Source organism: Acinonyx jubatus, chromosome A1 (genome assembly GCF_027475565.1).
Source record: "Acinonyx jubatus isolate Ajub_Pintada_27869175 chromosome A1, VMU_Ajub_asm_v1.0, whole genome shotgun sequence".
Classification (NCBI taxonomy): domain Eukaryota; kingdom Metazoa; phylum Chordata; class Mammalia; order Carnivora; family Felidae; genus Acinonyx; species Acinonyx jubatus.
In genome coordinates this window covers 120,534,200-120,551,595 of record NC_069380.1, presented here as the reverse complement: position 1 = coordinate 120,551,595, position 17,396 = coordinate 120,534,200, and the positions used below count along the sequence as shown (strand labels likewise).

Here is a 17,396-nt window from a genome sequence, read left to right as displayed (position 1 = left end):
GTGTAATAGCCAAAAAGTAGACACCCAAGTGTTTATCAACTGATAAATGGATAAACCAAATCTGGTATATCCATACAATGAGTTATTATTCACCCATCAAAAGGAATGAAGTGCTGATATCCACTAGAGCATAGATGAACCTTGGAAACAGTTTACTAAGGGAGAAAGTAGTCACAGGAAAACCCTACATTGTATAATTCCATTTATGGGAAATTTCCAGATTAGGTAATTTCATACAACCATAAAACAGATTAGTCATTTCCTAGGGCTGCAGGAGTAGGGAAGCAGAAGTAATTGCAAATGGGTATGGAATTTTTGAGGGTTAGTTGATGAAAAGTTTGAAATTTAGATTGTTGCAATGCTTATACAAGTATGTGATTATACTGACAAAAACAATGGACTATAAACTTCAAATGAGGAAATTGTACAGTATGTAATTTTATATCTAAAAAAACCCATAAACACATTTTTAGGCATCTCAGATGACTCCAAGTTTTGATATGTGAGGTGACCCACAAAGACCAGGGGAGTTGTGTAACAGAGGTAGATCCATAGACCTGGAGCTTGGAAATGCTCAGGGCTAGATCCATCAATGTACAGGCCCATGTGAGTCCTTCCATGAGAAGGAAAATACAGAAACCAGTAACCACTTTCTGCTTCCAGGGAGATGACGGTTCTCTATTAGTACCTTACTCACATTCTGAAGATTCTACTCCAAGTTAGACTGTTGTCTTTCTAGCTGGCCCATACATGGTAGAGTTAGTTGAAAAGGATGTGCTCATTTTGTCTTGTTTTGCTTCTGCCGTGCAGTTTTTGAAGAGCCCGAGGATCCAAGCAACAGGTCGTTTTTCTCTGAAATAATCTCTTCGATTTCGGATGTGAAGTTCAGCCACAGTGGGAGGTATATCATGACCAGAGACTATCTGACCGTTAAAGTCTGGGATCTCAACATGGAAAACCGCCCCATTGAAACTTACCAGGTATGGACCACCACCCACCCATAGTTGCATAAGGCACTTCCTTTGTGGACCTCCAAGTCAGCTTCTGCCTACAAAGGCTTACAGTACACAAGAGTAAAAGACAGTACATCATCATAAATTCCATAAAATGGTCCAGCCTGCAATTGCTATAGGATTTAGACAAGGGTACAGAAGGAGGAGCTTGGATTCAATTTAACCCATATCTGCTGACCATTTAAATGTGGGATGGATACTGCAGATACAGAGGTGAACGAGACAGTCACGGTCCTGGTCTCTTTGAGCTGACTGTGTGATGGGGAAGCCAGATGATGAACAGAGAACTGAGTAGGCAGTGATGCAAGAGATGGTACTGTGTGCATGGGAGCACACACAAGGAGGGTCAGTCTGACAAAAAGAAACCCTAAGGCTGAGTCTTGAATGACAGGAGCTAGCCAGAAAAATCATATTGTTAGAAGGATAGTATGTTCATAGCTGGTGCGTTCGGAAAGTTCTTCTGCCCATGTTCTGTATTCAAGATATCAAGAAGTCTAGAAATCTCGGCCCTGGTAAAGAACATTAGGTTATTTTGTCCTCAGGCTGAGTACAATGGAAAACCATTAAAAGGTTTTGGAGGAAATGATGACAGTTGGGGCTCTGGAATTGGCAGCATGCGGATAGAGGGAGAGGCAGGAGGAGAGTCTGTGAGTTTCGCTTGCTGATTCAATATGAAGAGAAGAGCAACCAAGAAGTGCACACGGTTTTGGCTTAAGCATTGGCTAAATGGTTGGTAGGTTTATGGACCAAGGGAACAAAGGAGAAGGCAGTGTGCAGTGTTTAGAATGGCTTTTTCTTAGAAGAGGAAGACCAGGTTTTGAGGTAGAAAGGATTTGAGGAAGTTCATTTCAGGTAAGAGCACAATGGAAGCAAAGATCAAGAGGCAGGAATAAACTGGTCTTTTTAAAGATATTTTGGGTTAGATTAAAAGAAGTACAAAAATTCTAGACAGGGATTTAACTTACCTATTTTTCTTGAAACATAATTCACATACCCTAATATCCATCCTTTCGAAGTCTATGTGAGTGTATTCACAAAGTTGTGGAACCCTCACCACTATCCCATTCCAGAACATTTTCATCATTGACCAGCACATTCTGGCTATGCTAGGGAGGAGAGCCTATAGAGGGACATAGTAGCAAACACAACAGTAAAAAAGTTATTGCAAATTCTGGCAAAGGTTGAGAGTAGCTCAGATGAGCTTGTGATGAATGGAAGTGGCCAAATTCTTGTAAAATCTATAGGAGTTGACAACAAATTGGATATGTGATGAAAGAGGAAACGAGGTTTTTTTTTATCCTGCCCAATTAGGAAAATGGCAGTGCCATTTTATGCAGATGAGGAAATCGAGAATTTTGTTTGGGACATTTTGGACCAAATAAACATCCAGAAACTGCAAGTAGGCACCTCAGTTGGAGTTTGGGTATATCTTAGCTTAAAGAAAAGAAGAGGTCAGGACCGTGCCCTGGAAACCTGGTATTTACAGGTTAAGAAAAGGCAACCTAGGAGGAATGTTCGGGGAGCCAAAGAGACCATTTCAAGGAGAAGGAAACACCAACTACTAAATGCTGTTGCTAAATCAAATAGAAATGGGTAGAAAATAGGCCAATGGATATAAGTGGAGGTGAGTAGTAGTAATGAAGGTCTGATTTGCGTGGGTTTCAAGAGAGACTATAAATGGAAGATGTGAGTGCAATGAGTACAGATAACTCTTCCAAGAAATTTTAGTTTGAAGGGCAACAGAGAAATGGAGTGGTATCTGGAATGGGATATAGGCATAAGGAAAGTGTATCACAGTATACTTTATGCTGATGGGAATAAGCCAGTAGAGAAAGAATAATTCAAGCAGCTAAGTGCTTGAGGGAAGCAAGATGGAACAGGTCCACTGTAGAATTGGTGTTAGATGAGAAGATGGACAATCCATCCATCAAAGTCAGGAGGTTTGTAAATTTTGTGATGGGAACAATAGATGATTTCTTCTTATTGCTTCTATTTTCTCAAAAGAAGGAAGGTTCATTAGTTGAGTGAGAAGTATAAAACACTCATCTAAGACTGAGTTGAATACAGAAGTGTTGTAGAGTTGCTCGAGGATCCACTTGAGTACAATGGAAGGAGAGAGGAAGTCAAATTTGTTGAAGGTACATACTAAGGGTGTGATTATAATGATGGATGGACCACTAAACCTCAGGTAGTAAGGAGGGAAATACTGGGTGAAGAAAAGTAGACAGGAAAATGGATTTAAAGACTTAATGGAATCAAGATAGTAAAGGGAGTGAACTAAAAAGGTAGGAGGTAGCAATAAAGTAGTACTTGTTAAACAGGTACACGTAACAGTCATGGCAAGTCTCATAACGACCAAGGAGGCAAAGGAAAAAAACCACTGAAAATGATGAGGCCAAGTAACTGAGAGACCAGAAGAATGATGGCAGGGGATCTGGGTGTTACAATTGCCTCAAGGAATGTGGCAGAGGGACTCAGAACTGTTGCTGACTCTAACAAGGTAGACAGCAGGCAGTCTTCAGGGAAAGCAGGGAGCTCTTCAGAAGAGGTAAGGAATCATGGTCTGGAGCAGCAAGGAGCCCACCTACTCCACCTTGACACATATGAGCGAAAGTCCTGCTACTACTGTGGCCACAGGAGAAGCCAACCTTTCAGAAGAAATTCAGAGAGAAGATTGAGGACCCCCCAGGACTTTGACCAACTGTGAGTAACACAAGGTCCTATGAGAAGGTTTGGGGGCCAGAAATGAAGACAACATATGTAATTGAGATAGTTTGTGGTTGAAATAACCTGCCCTATATATTTGGAGTCTTACTGTCCCCTAGATCCTTCCAGACTTCGGGGCCCCGCTTCACAGCACTTACCTTCAGGCTCTCACCTTCAGCCCAGGGCTAGAGCCAACTGGAACGTCATCTTCCAACTACACAGACAAACATCTAGTGTTACGAACTCCATACCAAACAGAGGGCAATGTCGAGTAGAACCTGAATGTGGGTGGTGTTGACAAGGGTGTAGCCTGCTGGCAAGCCTGGATTAGAGAAAACTGGATTTAGGCTCTTCAGTGGCAGGAGCAATTAGCACTTTCATTTTAGAGAAAGGCTTTAAGAACAAAGCTAGTTTTAGAACACAGTGAGCTGTGACATGGAATAATAAGCATTTTAAGAGCCTGCTTCTCAAACCAAGTTCAGCTAGTGGTAGATGTGGAAGTGTTCTTTGTCAAAGGCTATGAAATAGGTATCCTAGCACATGTATTGAAATGCAGTGTTACAAAAGTGTATTTCAACTTTACATAGCATATTTCAAAGCAATTTAAATTCATATGCTATATAAAAATGTTAATTTATCGAGGATGGTAAATAAATTCTGAATTCCTAGAACACTGTTGAAAAAGACTGTGAGGGCTGGCCCATAGGGAAATAATTCCATCATCAGTTACTAATACCTTCCCTGGGGAGTGAAGTAAGTAATGTTCCTGCTGTGTATTTTCATACATGCATCAACTGGTCTCAAGCATCTTTCCAGGAATAACAAATTGTAGACTTATCTATAATTAGCTATTTTCAAGTTTTCCTTCAGAACAGGGTTGGCAAACTGTGGCTGGTGGGCCAAATCTAGCCTCCATTTGTTTCAGTACAAGAAGTTTTACTGAAACACAGCCACATCTGATCATGCATATATTGTCCTTGGTTGCTTTCACAGTACAGTGGCAGAGTTGAGTGGTTGTGACAGAGACATTATAGCCCACAAACCCTAAAATACCTGCTGACTCTTCACAAGGGAAGTTTGTCAACCCCTGAAATCTAAGAACCAACCAATAGAGTTGACCCTTGCTGGGCCTCATGAGCAGTGCATTAACTGTACAACACCAGGCTTCCATGAGTTCATGATTTAAGAACCTCTATGTTGAGAGGTTCAGTTTAGTGTCAAGAAAGCCATACACAATAGGAACATGGACAACAAATATTTAGAACATGAAGAAAACATCAAATTGGGTGAATCTTAAGTTGTCTCTTGCTCTGTATATTAGATGTTTCTAATGAATGTTCTTAACCTTCTCTTCTCTGATGGAGGTTGGTCCATCTTGTTTGCCTCAGGTTTTCTTTCCTGTTTTAGCAACACAACATAAAGATAACATACCTTCATATTCCATGTTCTTTTTCTGTAGAGGACTTGAAGCCAAAGCAGTAGGAACAGCCCAAAATTTAGCTGTTGAGGAGGAGAAATTTTTAGTTCAGACCAGATTTTCCTTTGGATCTCTCCTGACTTTTGTCTTTCAAGAACTATTTATAGTTTTGGGCAATGTGGTTCCTCCTAATGGATCCACACTTCCAAACCACCCATGTTTTGATATGTTCATAAAGAAGAGTATAGGCTGAACCAAAAAAATTTTTCAGCCATTACAGTGAAATACTTTTCTAACACTAATTACAGTGAAAATAATCATCTATCCCCTTCTTAGAGCTTTACAGTTACCAACCATTGTAGGATTCTGAGAAGTTCCGTATCATAGAAACTGCTTAACCATGTGTTTTCAAAACCAGTTTCTCTGTTCTCAGAGCACTCCGCATCCATGTCTTCTCAGCAAAGTGCTCCATACCACATCAGAGGAATGAGTAGCATGGAGATAAGGCTGAAAATAAGGAGCTATTTGGCTCAAATTTTTCTCCAAAAAGTAGGAAAACTAGAGTATAAGCATGTCTCATTTTATCGCACTTCCCAAATACTGCCTTTAAAAAAATTTGAAGGCTTGTTTTAGCCCCACATTGACCAAGTCTACCAGTGCCATTTTTCCAACACATTTGCTCATTTCACATCTCTGTGTCATGTTTACCATCTCCAAGCTTTATCATATGTTATCATGATTTGTGTTGCATGATCTTTGGCATTACTATCATAATTGTTTTGGGGTGCCACAAACTGTGCCCATGTAAGATGGTGAGCTTAATGAATATATGATGTGTGTGTGTGTGTGTTTGCCTGCCAGCCTTTCCCCATATATCTGCTTCTCTTCTGGCCTCCATATTCCTTGGACACAACAATGTTGAAATTAGGCCAGGCAATAACCCTCCAATGGCTTCAAAGTGTTCATACAAAAGGAAGAGTCCCACATCTCTCACTTTCAGTCATAAACTAGAAATGATTAAGCACAGCAAGGAAGCTGTGCAAAAAGCAAGGTAGGCTGAAAGGTAGGCCTCTTACACAAAACAGTTTGCCAGGGTGTGAATGTTGAAGGAAAAGTACTTGAAGGGAATTAAAAGTGCTACTCCAGCAAACACATGAGTGGTCCAGAGAGAAAAATGAAACCAGGCCCAACATCCCCTTAAGCCAAAGTATAATCCAGAGCAAGGCTCTAACTCTCTTCAATGTTGTCAAGGGTGAGAGAGATTTGGAAGGTGCAGTAGAAAAGATTGAGAGGTTGGTTCAGGAGGTTTAAGGAAGGAAGCCAGCTGCAGAACACCAAAGTACATCTGAAGCAGCCAGTGCTGATATAGAAGCGACAGCAAGTTATCCAGAAGATCCAGGCATGATAATTCATGAAGGTGGCTACACCAAGCATCATATTTTCAATGTAGAAGAAACAACCTTCTTTGGAAAAAGATGCCATCAAGGAGTTTTATAACTAGAGAGGAGAAGTCAGTACCTGGCAACAAAGCGTCAAAGGATAGGCTGACTTTCTTGTTAGGAGCAAATGCAGTGGGTGACTAAGTTGAATCCAGAGCTCATTTACCATTCTGAAAATCCTAGGGCCCTTAAGAAATATGCTATATATACTCACCTGTGCTCTACAAATGGGACAACAAAGCCTGGGTGACAGCACCCTCTCTGTTTACAACGTGGTTTACTGAGTGTTTTTAGCCCACTGTTGAGACCTACTGTTCAGAAAAAAGATTCCTTTAAAAGTATTATTGCTCATTGACAGTGTACCCTATCTCCCAAAAGCTCTGATGTAGATGGACAGTGAGATTAATGTTGTTCTCATATATAGTAACACCAATTTAGACTCTCACACACAGCTGATAAAGCAGCAGGAGGGTTTGAAAGGGTTGACTCCAATTTTGACTTTCAAGTCTTATTATTGAAGAAATACATTCTATGAGGCTATAGCTGTCCTAGGTAAGTGATTCCTCTGATGGATGCAGGCAAAGTAAATGCAAAGCCTTCTGGAAAGAATCTAACATAGTATATGCCATTCAGAGCATATGTCACTCATGGGAAGAAGCCAACACATCAGCATTCACAGGAGTTTAGAAAAAGTTATTCCAGACCTTAGGGAGGACTTTGAGGGGTTCCCGACCTCAGTGGAGAAAAATCACTGCAGATGTGATGGAAATATCAAGTGGATCCTGAAGATGGAACTGAGTCACCATAATCTCATGATAAAACTTCAAAGGATGTGGAGTTCAAAGAACATGATTTCTTGAGATGGGATCTACTCCCAGTGAAGATGCTGGGAAGACTGTGGAAATGTCAACAAAGGATTCAGATTATCCCATAAACTTCATTGATAAAACAAGAGCAGAATTTGAAAGAATTGACTCCCATTCTGACAGAAGCTCTGCTGTGAGTAAAATGCTATCAAACAGCATCACATGCTACAGAGAAATCATTTGTGAAAGAAATAGTCCATCAATATGGCAAACTTTATTGTCTTATTTTCAGAAATTGCCACAGCCATGAACACTGAGGCAAGACCTACTACTACTAAAAGAGGACAGCTCTCTGGAAATCTCATGTTTAGCATTTTTTTAGCCATTAAGTAGTTATTAAGGTATATACATTGTTTTTTTAGATAAGGAGATTTATTGCACACTTCATAGACTACAGTATAGTGTAATCATAACCTTCACATGCCCGAGGAAAGCAAAAAGTTTATTTAACTCACTTTGTTATGATATTCACCTTAATGCAGTGGTCTGGAACCCACAATATCTCCGAGGTGTGCCTACACTGGAACAACAAATTTAGCTTCCATTGCCCCCGGCTTCTATTTCCTCTGTGACAAAGAACCTAGAAACAAGTCAATGACAAGTCCAGAAAAGGCATCAAAGACCTCAGTAGACAAAACTATGACCCAGAAGCTCATCCTGTCCCCCACCTGTTTTTGTAAATAAAGTTCTGTTAGAATACAACCCCACCACTCATTTGTTTATGTATTACCTATGGCTACTTTCACATTACAAGGGCTGAGCTGAGAGTTTGCAGCAAGGTCATATGGCCCACAAAGCGTAAATATTTACTCTCTGGCCCTTTATAGAAGAGGTTTGCCAAACCCTGGTCAGGATCAAGAATCAGTCATATTTTTGCCCTCAGAGTCTCTTCTGCTTCTTTGCTCAAAAGACTCCTAACAATCACTAGAGATCTTCAGCCCTACAAACAGAAATGGCCTTCTACATCAGACTTGTACCACGTCCAAGATGCCCAAAACATGGCAGGAGAAGGAACGACAATGAGTTCAGCTACAGCAGAGTTATCAAATGCCACACACGGATTCTCTTGTCACCAAAGCAGTGAAGTAGGTACCCTGACAAGACCCAAGCCTGCAAGCGGCCATTTGCGGTTATACTTTCACTGTCCAAATGACTCAGAGAGCTTTTCAATACCCAAAACATCTCATCGAACATGGGATGAATGACCCAACTGTGCTGAACAGTCTCATATAAAATTCACATCCAACAATTTCATGGGGCCCCAGTGCCTTCCAGCAATGCAGCATTGATTCCTAAGCCTCTCCTGCCCTCCCTCACTCTCAGCTAATAACCTTGCTTCTTAAAATGCCAACGGGAGAAATGCTACATACTTCAGGGATGCAGGCTTTACGTCAGACTTTCCTCGGCAGCTCCACCTGCATGGACATCTCCAAATGATCATACCCAAAAACACAAATGGCAACTCCATCCTTCCACTTGCTCAAGAGATAGGTCAAGGAGCCATCTTGATTCCCCTTCTCTCATACTTCACAGGTGCATCATCCACGAGTCCTATCAGGTCTCCCTGCAAACATGCCAGGAAAGTTCACCATTTCCCACCACTGCTCTCGCCAAATCCAAACCATCATCTGTCAGCAGGTTATAACAAACCTCCCTGCATTTGCTGGCTTACATTATCGCAACACAGCTCAGTGATCCTTTCTGTGAGGTCTCCTCACCTTTCTCAGAATAAAAGGCCCATGTGAATGTTCATCTGCCTCCACACTGGAAGAAAACACACAAAGGGTATTGTGTTCACTGCCTAGCCCAAGCTCATAGTAGGAATACAGTAGACATGTGTTGAGTTAAAGATGCAATGAATGGTGTCCTCTAATGCCTACTAGCCAATCAGTTTAGAAAAGGGGACTGTACCACCTTCTGGGCCCTTCTATAGGCCACCAGCTAGTTCAGCAAAGTTTTTTAATCCACACTCACCACATAAGCAGCTCATCAATCCATCCTAATATCCCCTGGCTAAAGAGATCCCAGCCTGAATTCAGACCTGGGCCACTGGAAGAATTAACAGCTCACATCCGAAGAAGAGGTCTTCACAGAAATAATCATTTTTAAAAATAATAACTGACCCTCTGATTTATTTCCCCAACAGGTGCATGACTACCTCCGCAGCAAGTTGTGCTCCCTCTATGAAAATGACTGCATTTTTGATAAATTTGAGTGTGTGTGGAATGGGTCAGACAGGTAAGAAAGGCTGTGTGGCTAGGGAACCTTCCAAAAGGTGGGTCCTGTACTTGCCGAGGCCCTGGGCAACTGATCGTAAGGAGGTCACAGCCAAAGGGGGATGAAAATCAGGCCCCCAGCCCTGGTAGGAGTCCACTGTATGGGTCACCAGATTTCCCTTGAGCTCAGACCTGAAATGAAGGGCACCATGTGTTGAGACCCTCGAGTCCTCTTACAGGACTGGCACAGGTGAGTGTGTAACATCCACGAGAAAATCCTGTTTTACATACCAGACACCCCCAGAGCTACATCAACATGGCTGAAATGAGTAACACTAACAATTCACCTCCCAAGTTCCAACCTAAGTAGCTCAGATTATTGCCAAGTGTAATTTCTAGGTCGAAAATTATCCCTGACCACTTCTGGTGTACCCGGCCAAAGGCCCTGGTCATTGGTTAGCTGAATTCTAGTTGGCCTCATTTATCATATCCCCTCAAAATGATTTATTATTGTTTTAAGGCCTTTTATTTCAACCATACTTCATATTACCTTCTAATGGTTCATTTTTAGTTTGACAAATACAGATGATTCCCCGACTTCCAACATGAAGTACGGGCTACTAGGAGCTGATTTAGTTTGTTGAGGAATGCGGCGCCCACACTAATGTTTGGAAGCACTCCATTTGGTCATGGCAAGGCACTAAGATTCGAGCTTTTTGTAAAAACAAGCTTTTCTGACCATTATTCGGCCTGCTTTGTCAGTGAACCAAAATGTGCCTTCCACGTAGCAGGCCTGGCAAGAGTCACCACATGTCAGAGGACCCAAGTCGCAGCACCCATTTGGTATTAGGCAGAGGGAAGAGACAACAGAGCAGCTGTGATGTAGGAACAAAAGCTCCCCAGGGGGAAGCGTTTTACATTATTTGTATATTTGTATCAATACATTGATTCATATAGAATTCACTTTTTCATTGTTGATTAATAGATGTGTCCTATTTGTTACTGTTCCAATAACCTCTCTTAACCTAGAGTCAGTAAGTACTTATGTGTCACCCCCTCACACATCATGTTCTAGAATCCTGACCACAATCTGACAAGGTTGTTTTCATCATCCCCATTTTATAGTTGCAGAAACTGAGGCTCAGCCAGGTCAAGTAACCTTCTCTATCTCAGGAGCTAGTATGTAGTAGAGACAAAAGTAAGAAGTTTTCAGTTTGAATCTTAAGTCAGCATTGTTTTTTCATAACATCACAGTTTCTTTCCATAACCAAGAAAATTCTTGGTTCAGATAAGGTTTAGAGTTTTAAAAACACAAAAATAAATAGGAAGGACTCTGTTTGAAAGCAGGTCAAGTGGTGGTGGTGCCAGCAAATGGCAGTTCATGGGAAGCCATGAGGCCAAGTGGCTGAGTGCTAGGCCCTGGGGTTAGTTAGGCACATGTGGGCTGGAGGCCTGAGTGTGTCACTTCCTCTCAGCTTGACACTGTGCTCGTCACCTGTGCTCATGTGTAAGTCCCCCCTCGGGGATGAACGTAAGGCAAAATGAGACTGCGGCGGTCAAGCATTCTGCACCCTTCCTGATAAGGTAACAACAGCTTATTCTACTACAGAGACCAACACATTTCACAACATCCATTCCCTGGGCCAGAGTAACCAAATCTAGCCATTGATCGATTTGCCTGACACAGCTGATCCAGTTCGTAAAAACCTATTTCCCCTGGCTGTGGCCCCATGCTCTCAGCTTCCCCCTCCCCTGTCTATGCCCTCATGCCATGTGAACACTGCTGAGGTATATCCTCTCCCAGTCTAACCAGACCATCAGGGCTTCACCCAGAAATGAGGCCAGACCAGCCTGTCCAGGGGCAGCTCCTGTGGGATGTTACTGAGGCAACATTATCCCCCTCTCACCTGTCACCAGTAAAGACTCAGTCCCTTGCATCTGGAAGGCTTTGGCAGTCACTGCTCTCAGTAAATCGTCAATACACCTGAGGATGGAGAGGTCCTATAAAAACATGGAAGCCATCTGTGAATCCACTGGCAAGGCTTCTTTCCCCTCCCAAGTTCTTTTAAAATTTGAATTTGTTTACTCTCTGCCTGAGGGAAACCATGATGACATCCACTTTTTAGGTAACTTTTGTGGCAAGGCTAAATCGAGAGCTGGCTCTCAGCAGAGGGAGGACGCACACGGCTCAGTGCGCTATACGCTCGGGGTTTCTCCCACCATGCCGACTGACTGGGGACAGCCTTGGAGCTTGGGCAACATGGAGGCCCCACTACTACAAAGTTTCCAAAGTGTTCCTCCTGTCGCGACCTCGCTCCAGCCTCACAATGCTGAGGGAGGTAGGGCTGGTATGATTAAAACCACCGGACTCATTTACAGACCCAGATAAGGGATCTATCCAACAGAATTACCAAGGAGGATTATCACAGCCCTCCATTTGCCAATCCATCAAAGAGCTTGTTGCTTTTAGTGATTCAGGACTTAGACCACAGTCACATTGTTGGGCCTGTTTGGGTTTTTGGTTTTTCATAAAACTTAGGGTGTAGCTGCCCATGATGTAACACCATTAACTCCAGAAAGACACAATGGGGATAGGTTACTGCCTTTCTCCAGAGCACTCAGTCACTCCCTATTTCCTCTCTACATTGCAGCGTCATCATGACAGGCTCCTACAACAACTTCTTCAGGATGTTCGACAGAAACACCAAGCGTGATGTCACCCTTGAGGCCTCGAGGGAAAACAGCAAACCCCGGGCTATTCTAAAACCGCGAAAAGTGTGCGTGGGGGGCAAGCGAAGAAAAGACGAGATCAGCGTTGACAGTCTGGACTTTAGCAAAAAGATCTTGCATACAGCTTGGCATCCTTCAGAAAATATTATAGCAGTGGCGGCTACAAATAACCTATATATATTCCAGGACAAGGTTAACTAGGAGGACAAGTTATTACTTAATAATCTCACATACTGAATACTAGTCAAACATGTTTTTAAATGTTTCTTTTGGTCTTCATTTGATGCATTGACATTAATTTCCCTATGCAGAAAACAATTGGAATAGAATTAAAAAGAGTCCAACTTTCCCAGATCCCCAGTTCTAAGAGACTTTTGTCAAACCCAATAGGTTCTGAGACACTTGTGTTTAGAATTGAGAGCTGCCAGCTAACACTAATTCTCCATAGTTGACTTGAATTTCTGATGCTTTTATTGCCCGGTTTTCTCTGGTGGGTCCAGTGTTTTGTTCCTAGGTGTCTGCTGAGATAAAATGAGGTTGTCTGTAGTATTTAAAGAGAAAAGAGATAAGTTTTTTTTTAATTAAGCAATTCCATTTGATTGAAAAAAAATCAACAAAAAAATAAACACCGTTTACTCTTAGAGACATTCTCCTTTTTTGTGTGTGAAAAATCACAAGCAGTCAGCATCCCCTGCCCCCACAGCACTTTTTATTAACAGTCTCATTTGAACCAGAGATTTATTTCATGAGGACGCGAAGAGGACCCAGAATGAGAAGGGAGGGGACACATCACCACTGCTATACTCTTTTTCTTTGTAAGCGCCATAGAAACAGCCTGAGAATTTGGCTAGGAAACCCCATGAATGCTTCAGGGGACATAAAGAGAACACTTTCCACACAGTGCTTCTCAGAGTTAGCTTGGCAAGGCCATGTGGGGCCAGATTCCATCTGCTGCCTTGTTATGCCTGCTTTTTGTAATTTTAAATGGCTCCATATAATCCTCTACTTACATGTTGGTTGGCTTTTTCTCTTCAACCTTTTCCAGTTTATTTATTCCATTGACTTCTAAAGGCCAAGGTCTGGTTGTTTATTATCTGGCATTCTAAATGATGCAGCAGCACCACCCCTGGCTGCTGGAGAAGGGCTGGTCTGTTCCTTTTGGGTGTGTCTGCTACCCAACCCCCTCCCTCTTCCTGGGTTTGGTGACCAAGAGTCACAATCCATCCATCTCCACCGCAGCTAGAACAAAAATGGCCCGTAAAAAATGCTGATTTGTGAAGTCTAATCAAGTATTTCTAATCCACCTCAAGCTCACCATTTAGAAAAATGCACCAAAGGGCTCTCTTCCTACAAAAATGGAATATGGGAGAGTCAAGAATCTTCCACAGTACAGTGAAGTCTGCTTGAACCTATGCAGTCTGGTTCATCCTTCCCCCTCCATGTTTACCATTCAGACTTCTTTTAAGGTCCAGAAGGTTCTGCAGGGCACAACTCTGGGAAAACTAAATGAATTCATAGGATTTATAAATTTGAAGGAGGAGGTGGGAGGTTCCCAGAAAGCTGGGTCTGAGCTTAGTATCTCCATACCTGTCTTGCTCATTCCCCTTCTTATTCACAAATCTTCCATTTTGTGAGTTAACAAATGGCTTGAAATGAGCATTTTTATTTTAAAAAGAAAGTCTCTTTTGATTCACGTATTTATTACAAGTCCCAATTCCAAGTTTACGTTGCTTGGGGAGGCAGGAAAAAAATAGGAATCCTATTTCCATTCTAAGCTACTATCCCATTTAATAACAGCTTTTTGGCAAGGTAATAGCTATCTAGAACTTAAGAGAACACCACTTTGTAAGATGCATCCCAATTTCAGAAACATTAAAATATGAGAAGTACTTCTCAAAATTGAAGGATCATGTGGATAAAAGATGTGACTTTTTTCCTCAGTGTTTCTCCTCTTCCCTCAATGAAAGCCTCTCTTCAGGCATTGTCCATAAAGTGGCCCAGGTGGAAACTCTCTGGGCAGGATTCCTGGCCTGGCTGGGACAGTGTTCTTGGAGGAGACTTTAGAGAGGATCAGAAACTTCTCCAGCTGATAGAGAATTGTCTTATCAGGATAGATAGAAGGAACAATGAGTTATTCTCCAAAGTTTACTATCAGCTTCCTTATGGCCTTCTCTCTGCTCCTCTGAGACTCATCTCCTCTCTTTGTACCAGGTGGGGCTTGTGAGAGATCACTGTTGCTCAAACTTAGGCATCAACCAACCTCTGTGCTATTGCTCATTTAAGTCACCTTTTTTAAAAGTAACACTTAGCCTCCTCCAAAGAAATAATGATGAAATATCCATTTTAGTGTTTTTTAGACATTAAAATAATCACAAAGCAAGTAATAGAACAAATGTACCCAAGTACCACCTACAATCATCTTGTGAACCATGAGGAACATGTTCCAACTTTAGGACACGGAGTAACTGCTATCAGAGAATATTCGGAGGCATCAGTCCCGATGGACAATGCTTCTTCACTAACTACAGTCACCAGTGCTTCCCACAACCCATGACAGCTTTGGTCATGGTTTTGAGAGATTCACAGGCCCCCTGCAGGCTATCTGTGGATCTTCATAAAATCCCCCATGCTTAGTCCTACACCCTTGGCACATAGATCCAGAGAGTGGGAGGGATTTGCCAGAGATCTCAGAGTTAAGAACACAGAGCAGCCACTCGAATAAAGAATGCATCAGGAAAAAAACATACAAGATTCCTGGACTGGAACAGGAGAGGAAGGCGCTAGAGACTAGACCTCAGGCAGCAATCACCACCACCATGTATCAGCAATGACCTGCTCTGTGCCAGGTACTGAACTAGGTATTTTACAATCCCAATTTCCTTCTGCCCCCATGCTGGGGATCTTCAACATCCACCCAATCAATCCCTGTTCCAGCTGACACTAAAAGCTACCTGAAAGCTGACTTGCCACACTGTCAACAGGGTGTTGGGTTCTAAGGGCCCTGCCCTGCCTAATAGTGCAACGGCTGCTGCTTGGTATGAGCCATCACTTTGCACTGAAGGATGGCAGCTGACTGAGGAGGAGAGGAAGTCAGAGCTTCCCAAGGCTTTATTAAAATGATCCAAATAAAACAGAGTTCCTGACATTTAAAAAGCTGCACTTGGATAGAGATCCATGCTGTCTTATCTGGAGGTAGAAGAGGATTTTGAAGTAACAAAGAAGAAACATGTAAATGAGCATCAAGTAGTTGGGTGCACACAGGTGAGTGGGCAGTAAGAACCCATTTGCTTCTTAAATCCTTAAAGTCTGGCTCCTGTCTTCACTCTATTGGACAGCTGTGGGGGGGGGGGGGGAGGGCCTGTCGGTAAAGCATCTTTAAACTTCTCAGTGATCTCATAATTAACCATAGCAACACCTATTAACACAACCAGCATATGAAAGGCAGTCAGTTGGAACCAGGATGAAGCTAAAATTCTTTTAGCTCCATACCCAATGAAGTAAGTCATCCATCTCCAATGTATTTCTTTTCAACACTTCAGGACCCATTATCCTGAAAGTTGACCCTAAAATGGTCAATCGCTGACAAGGGGGAGACCACAATTTCCCTTCCTTCAAACCAACTGGCTAAGGCTCCCCTCCTACCTATTCTCCCACCCCTACAGATTCCTGCTTGTCTATTCACTCTGCTGACTGCCTGCAGGGCTCAAGAGAACCCTAGTAAGCCTAATAGCAAAGCTTTGGGGGTGACACTGTAGTCCACATCCTGAGTGAGCCCTCTTCCTAATCTGACTCCATTACAGACATGTGTAGATGAGGCAGGTGTGGGGTTTTTTTTTTTTAATGTTTTTTATTTATTTTCAGAGAGAGCAAGCACACAAGTTGGGGAGGGGCAGAGAGAGAGAGAGAGAGAGAATGAATCCCAAGCAGGCTCCACACTCTCAATACAGAGCCCGACACAGGGCTCAAACTCACGAATTGTGAGATTGTGATCTGAGTTGGAATCAAGAGTCGTACACTTAAACTGACTGAGCCACTCAGGCACCCCAAGGCAGTGTGTTTTAAACAGTACACCCAAAGATACTGCAATCACCACTTCACCCCTAGGAAACATTCACACTGGCCCCTGAGTCACTAGGTATCTGTCAGAGCTTAACCCATCCCTTCCTCCCCTATTTCTAAGTCAAGCCTCAGGAACTGCTTTCCCTTGGAATGACTAACCTGTCATAGAAAGAATGTGGAACTGGGAAATAGGAAATGTGGATCCCGCCCCTGGCTCCACTGCAAAGTAATTAAGAAACTTCTAGAAGTCACTTCACGTGTGCATCAGTCATGTCGTCACCTGTGAAATAGTCACAAAACAATCTGTCCTCGCTCACAGAATTACTGTGAGAAGCACAAAAAATTTATTTACTTATAATTGCTTGGTAAGTTTAAAGCACCATAAAAATCATAACAGCAACAATTCTCACTATGAAGACATACTTGTAATTTCTCATTATCTCCCTTCTTTAAGCCCCTGAGATTAATGCCAGTATTATGTTCATTTTGGAAATGAGGAAATAGACTCAAGTTGTCAACGTAGCCATGGGCATATAGCCAGTAAGAGACAGAACCAGGACTCCAACTCAAGATATCTCACTCTAAAGACAGAATTCTTGAAATACTGTTTAATACATGATAGTAGCTAACATTTAATGAGCGATTCTTATTACGGGCCAGGTTGTGTTCAAAAATTTCACATCTATTAATTCATTTATGCCTGAAACTCTAGATGCTGGTACTATTATGGTTTCCATTTTACAGATAAGGAAATGGAGGCAGATTGTGTAACTTCACTAAGTTTACACAGTTCACAAGTGACAGAACCAGACATTTTGGTCAGCATTCTTATCCTCTATGTCATCTCACATTATATATACAGTTGGAAGTTACTGATTAGCAAACAAGTCCAATATTGACCCGTAAGTTCATCAATATTAATCATAAAGTGAGTGCCTGGCATGTATCAT

The 17,396-nt window shown here is 42.2% G+C and overlaps 1 protein-coding gene across 15 annotated transcripts in view; it reads left to right on the top strand.

Moving 5' to 3' along the window:
* The window catches only part of PPP2R2B (protein phosphatase 2 regulatory subunit Bbeta), a 507,195-nt gene extending 494,167 nt beyond the window's left edge, over positions 1-13,028 (top strand). For all 15 annotated transcript variants that reach the window (XM_027042182.1, XM_027042186.2, XM_027042168.2 and 12 more), the window contains 3 exons: positions 811-980; positions 9,588-9,679; positions 12,309-13,028. In XM_027042182.1, coding sequence (XP_026897983.1) covers positions 811-980; positions 9,588-9,679; positions 12,309-12,588 — 542 coding nt within the window. In that variant the 3' untranslated portion in view covers positions 12,589-13,028. The remainder of the gene's footprint in view (positions 1-810; positions 981-9,587; positions 9,680-12,308) is intronic.
* The last annotated feature ends 4,368 nt before the right edge of the window (positions 13,029-17,396 follow it).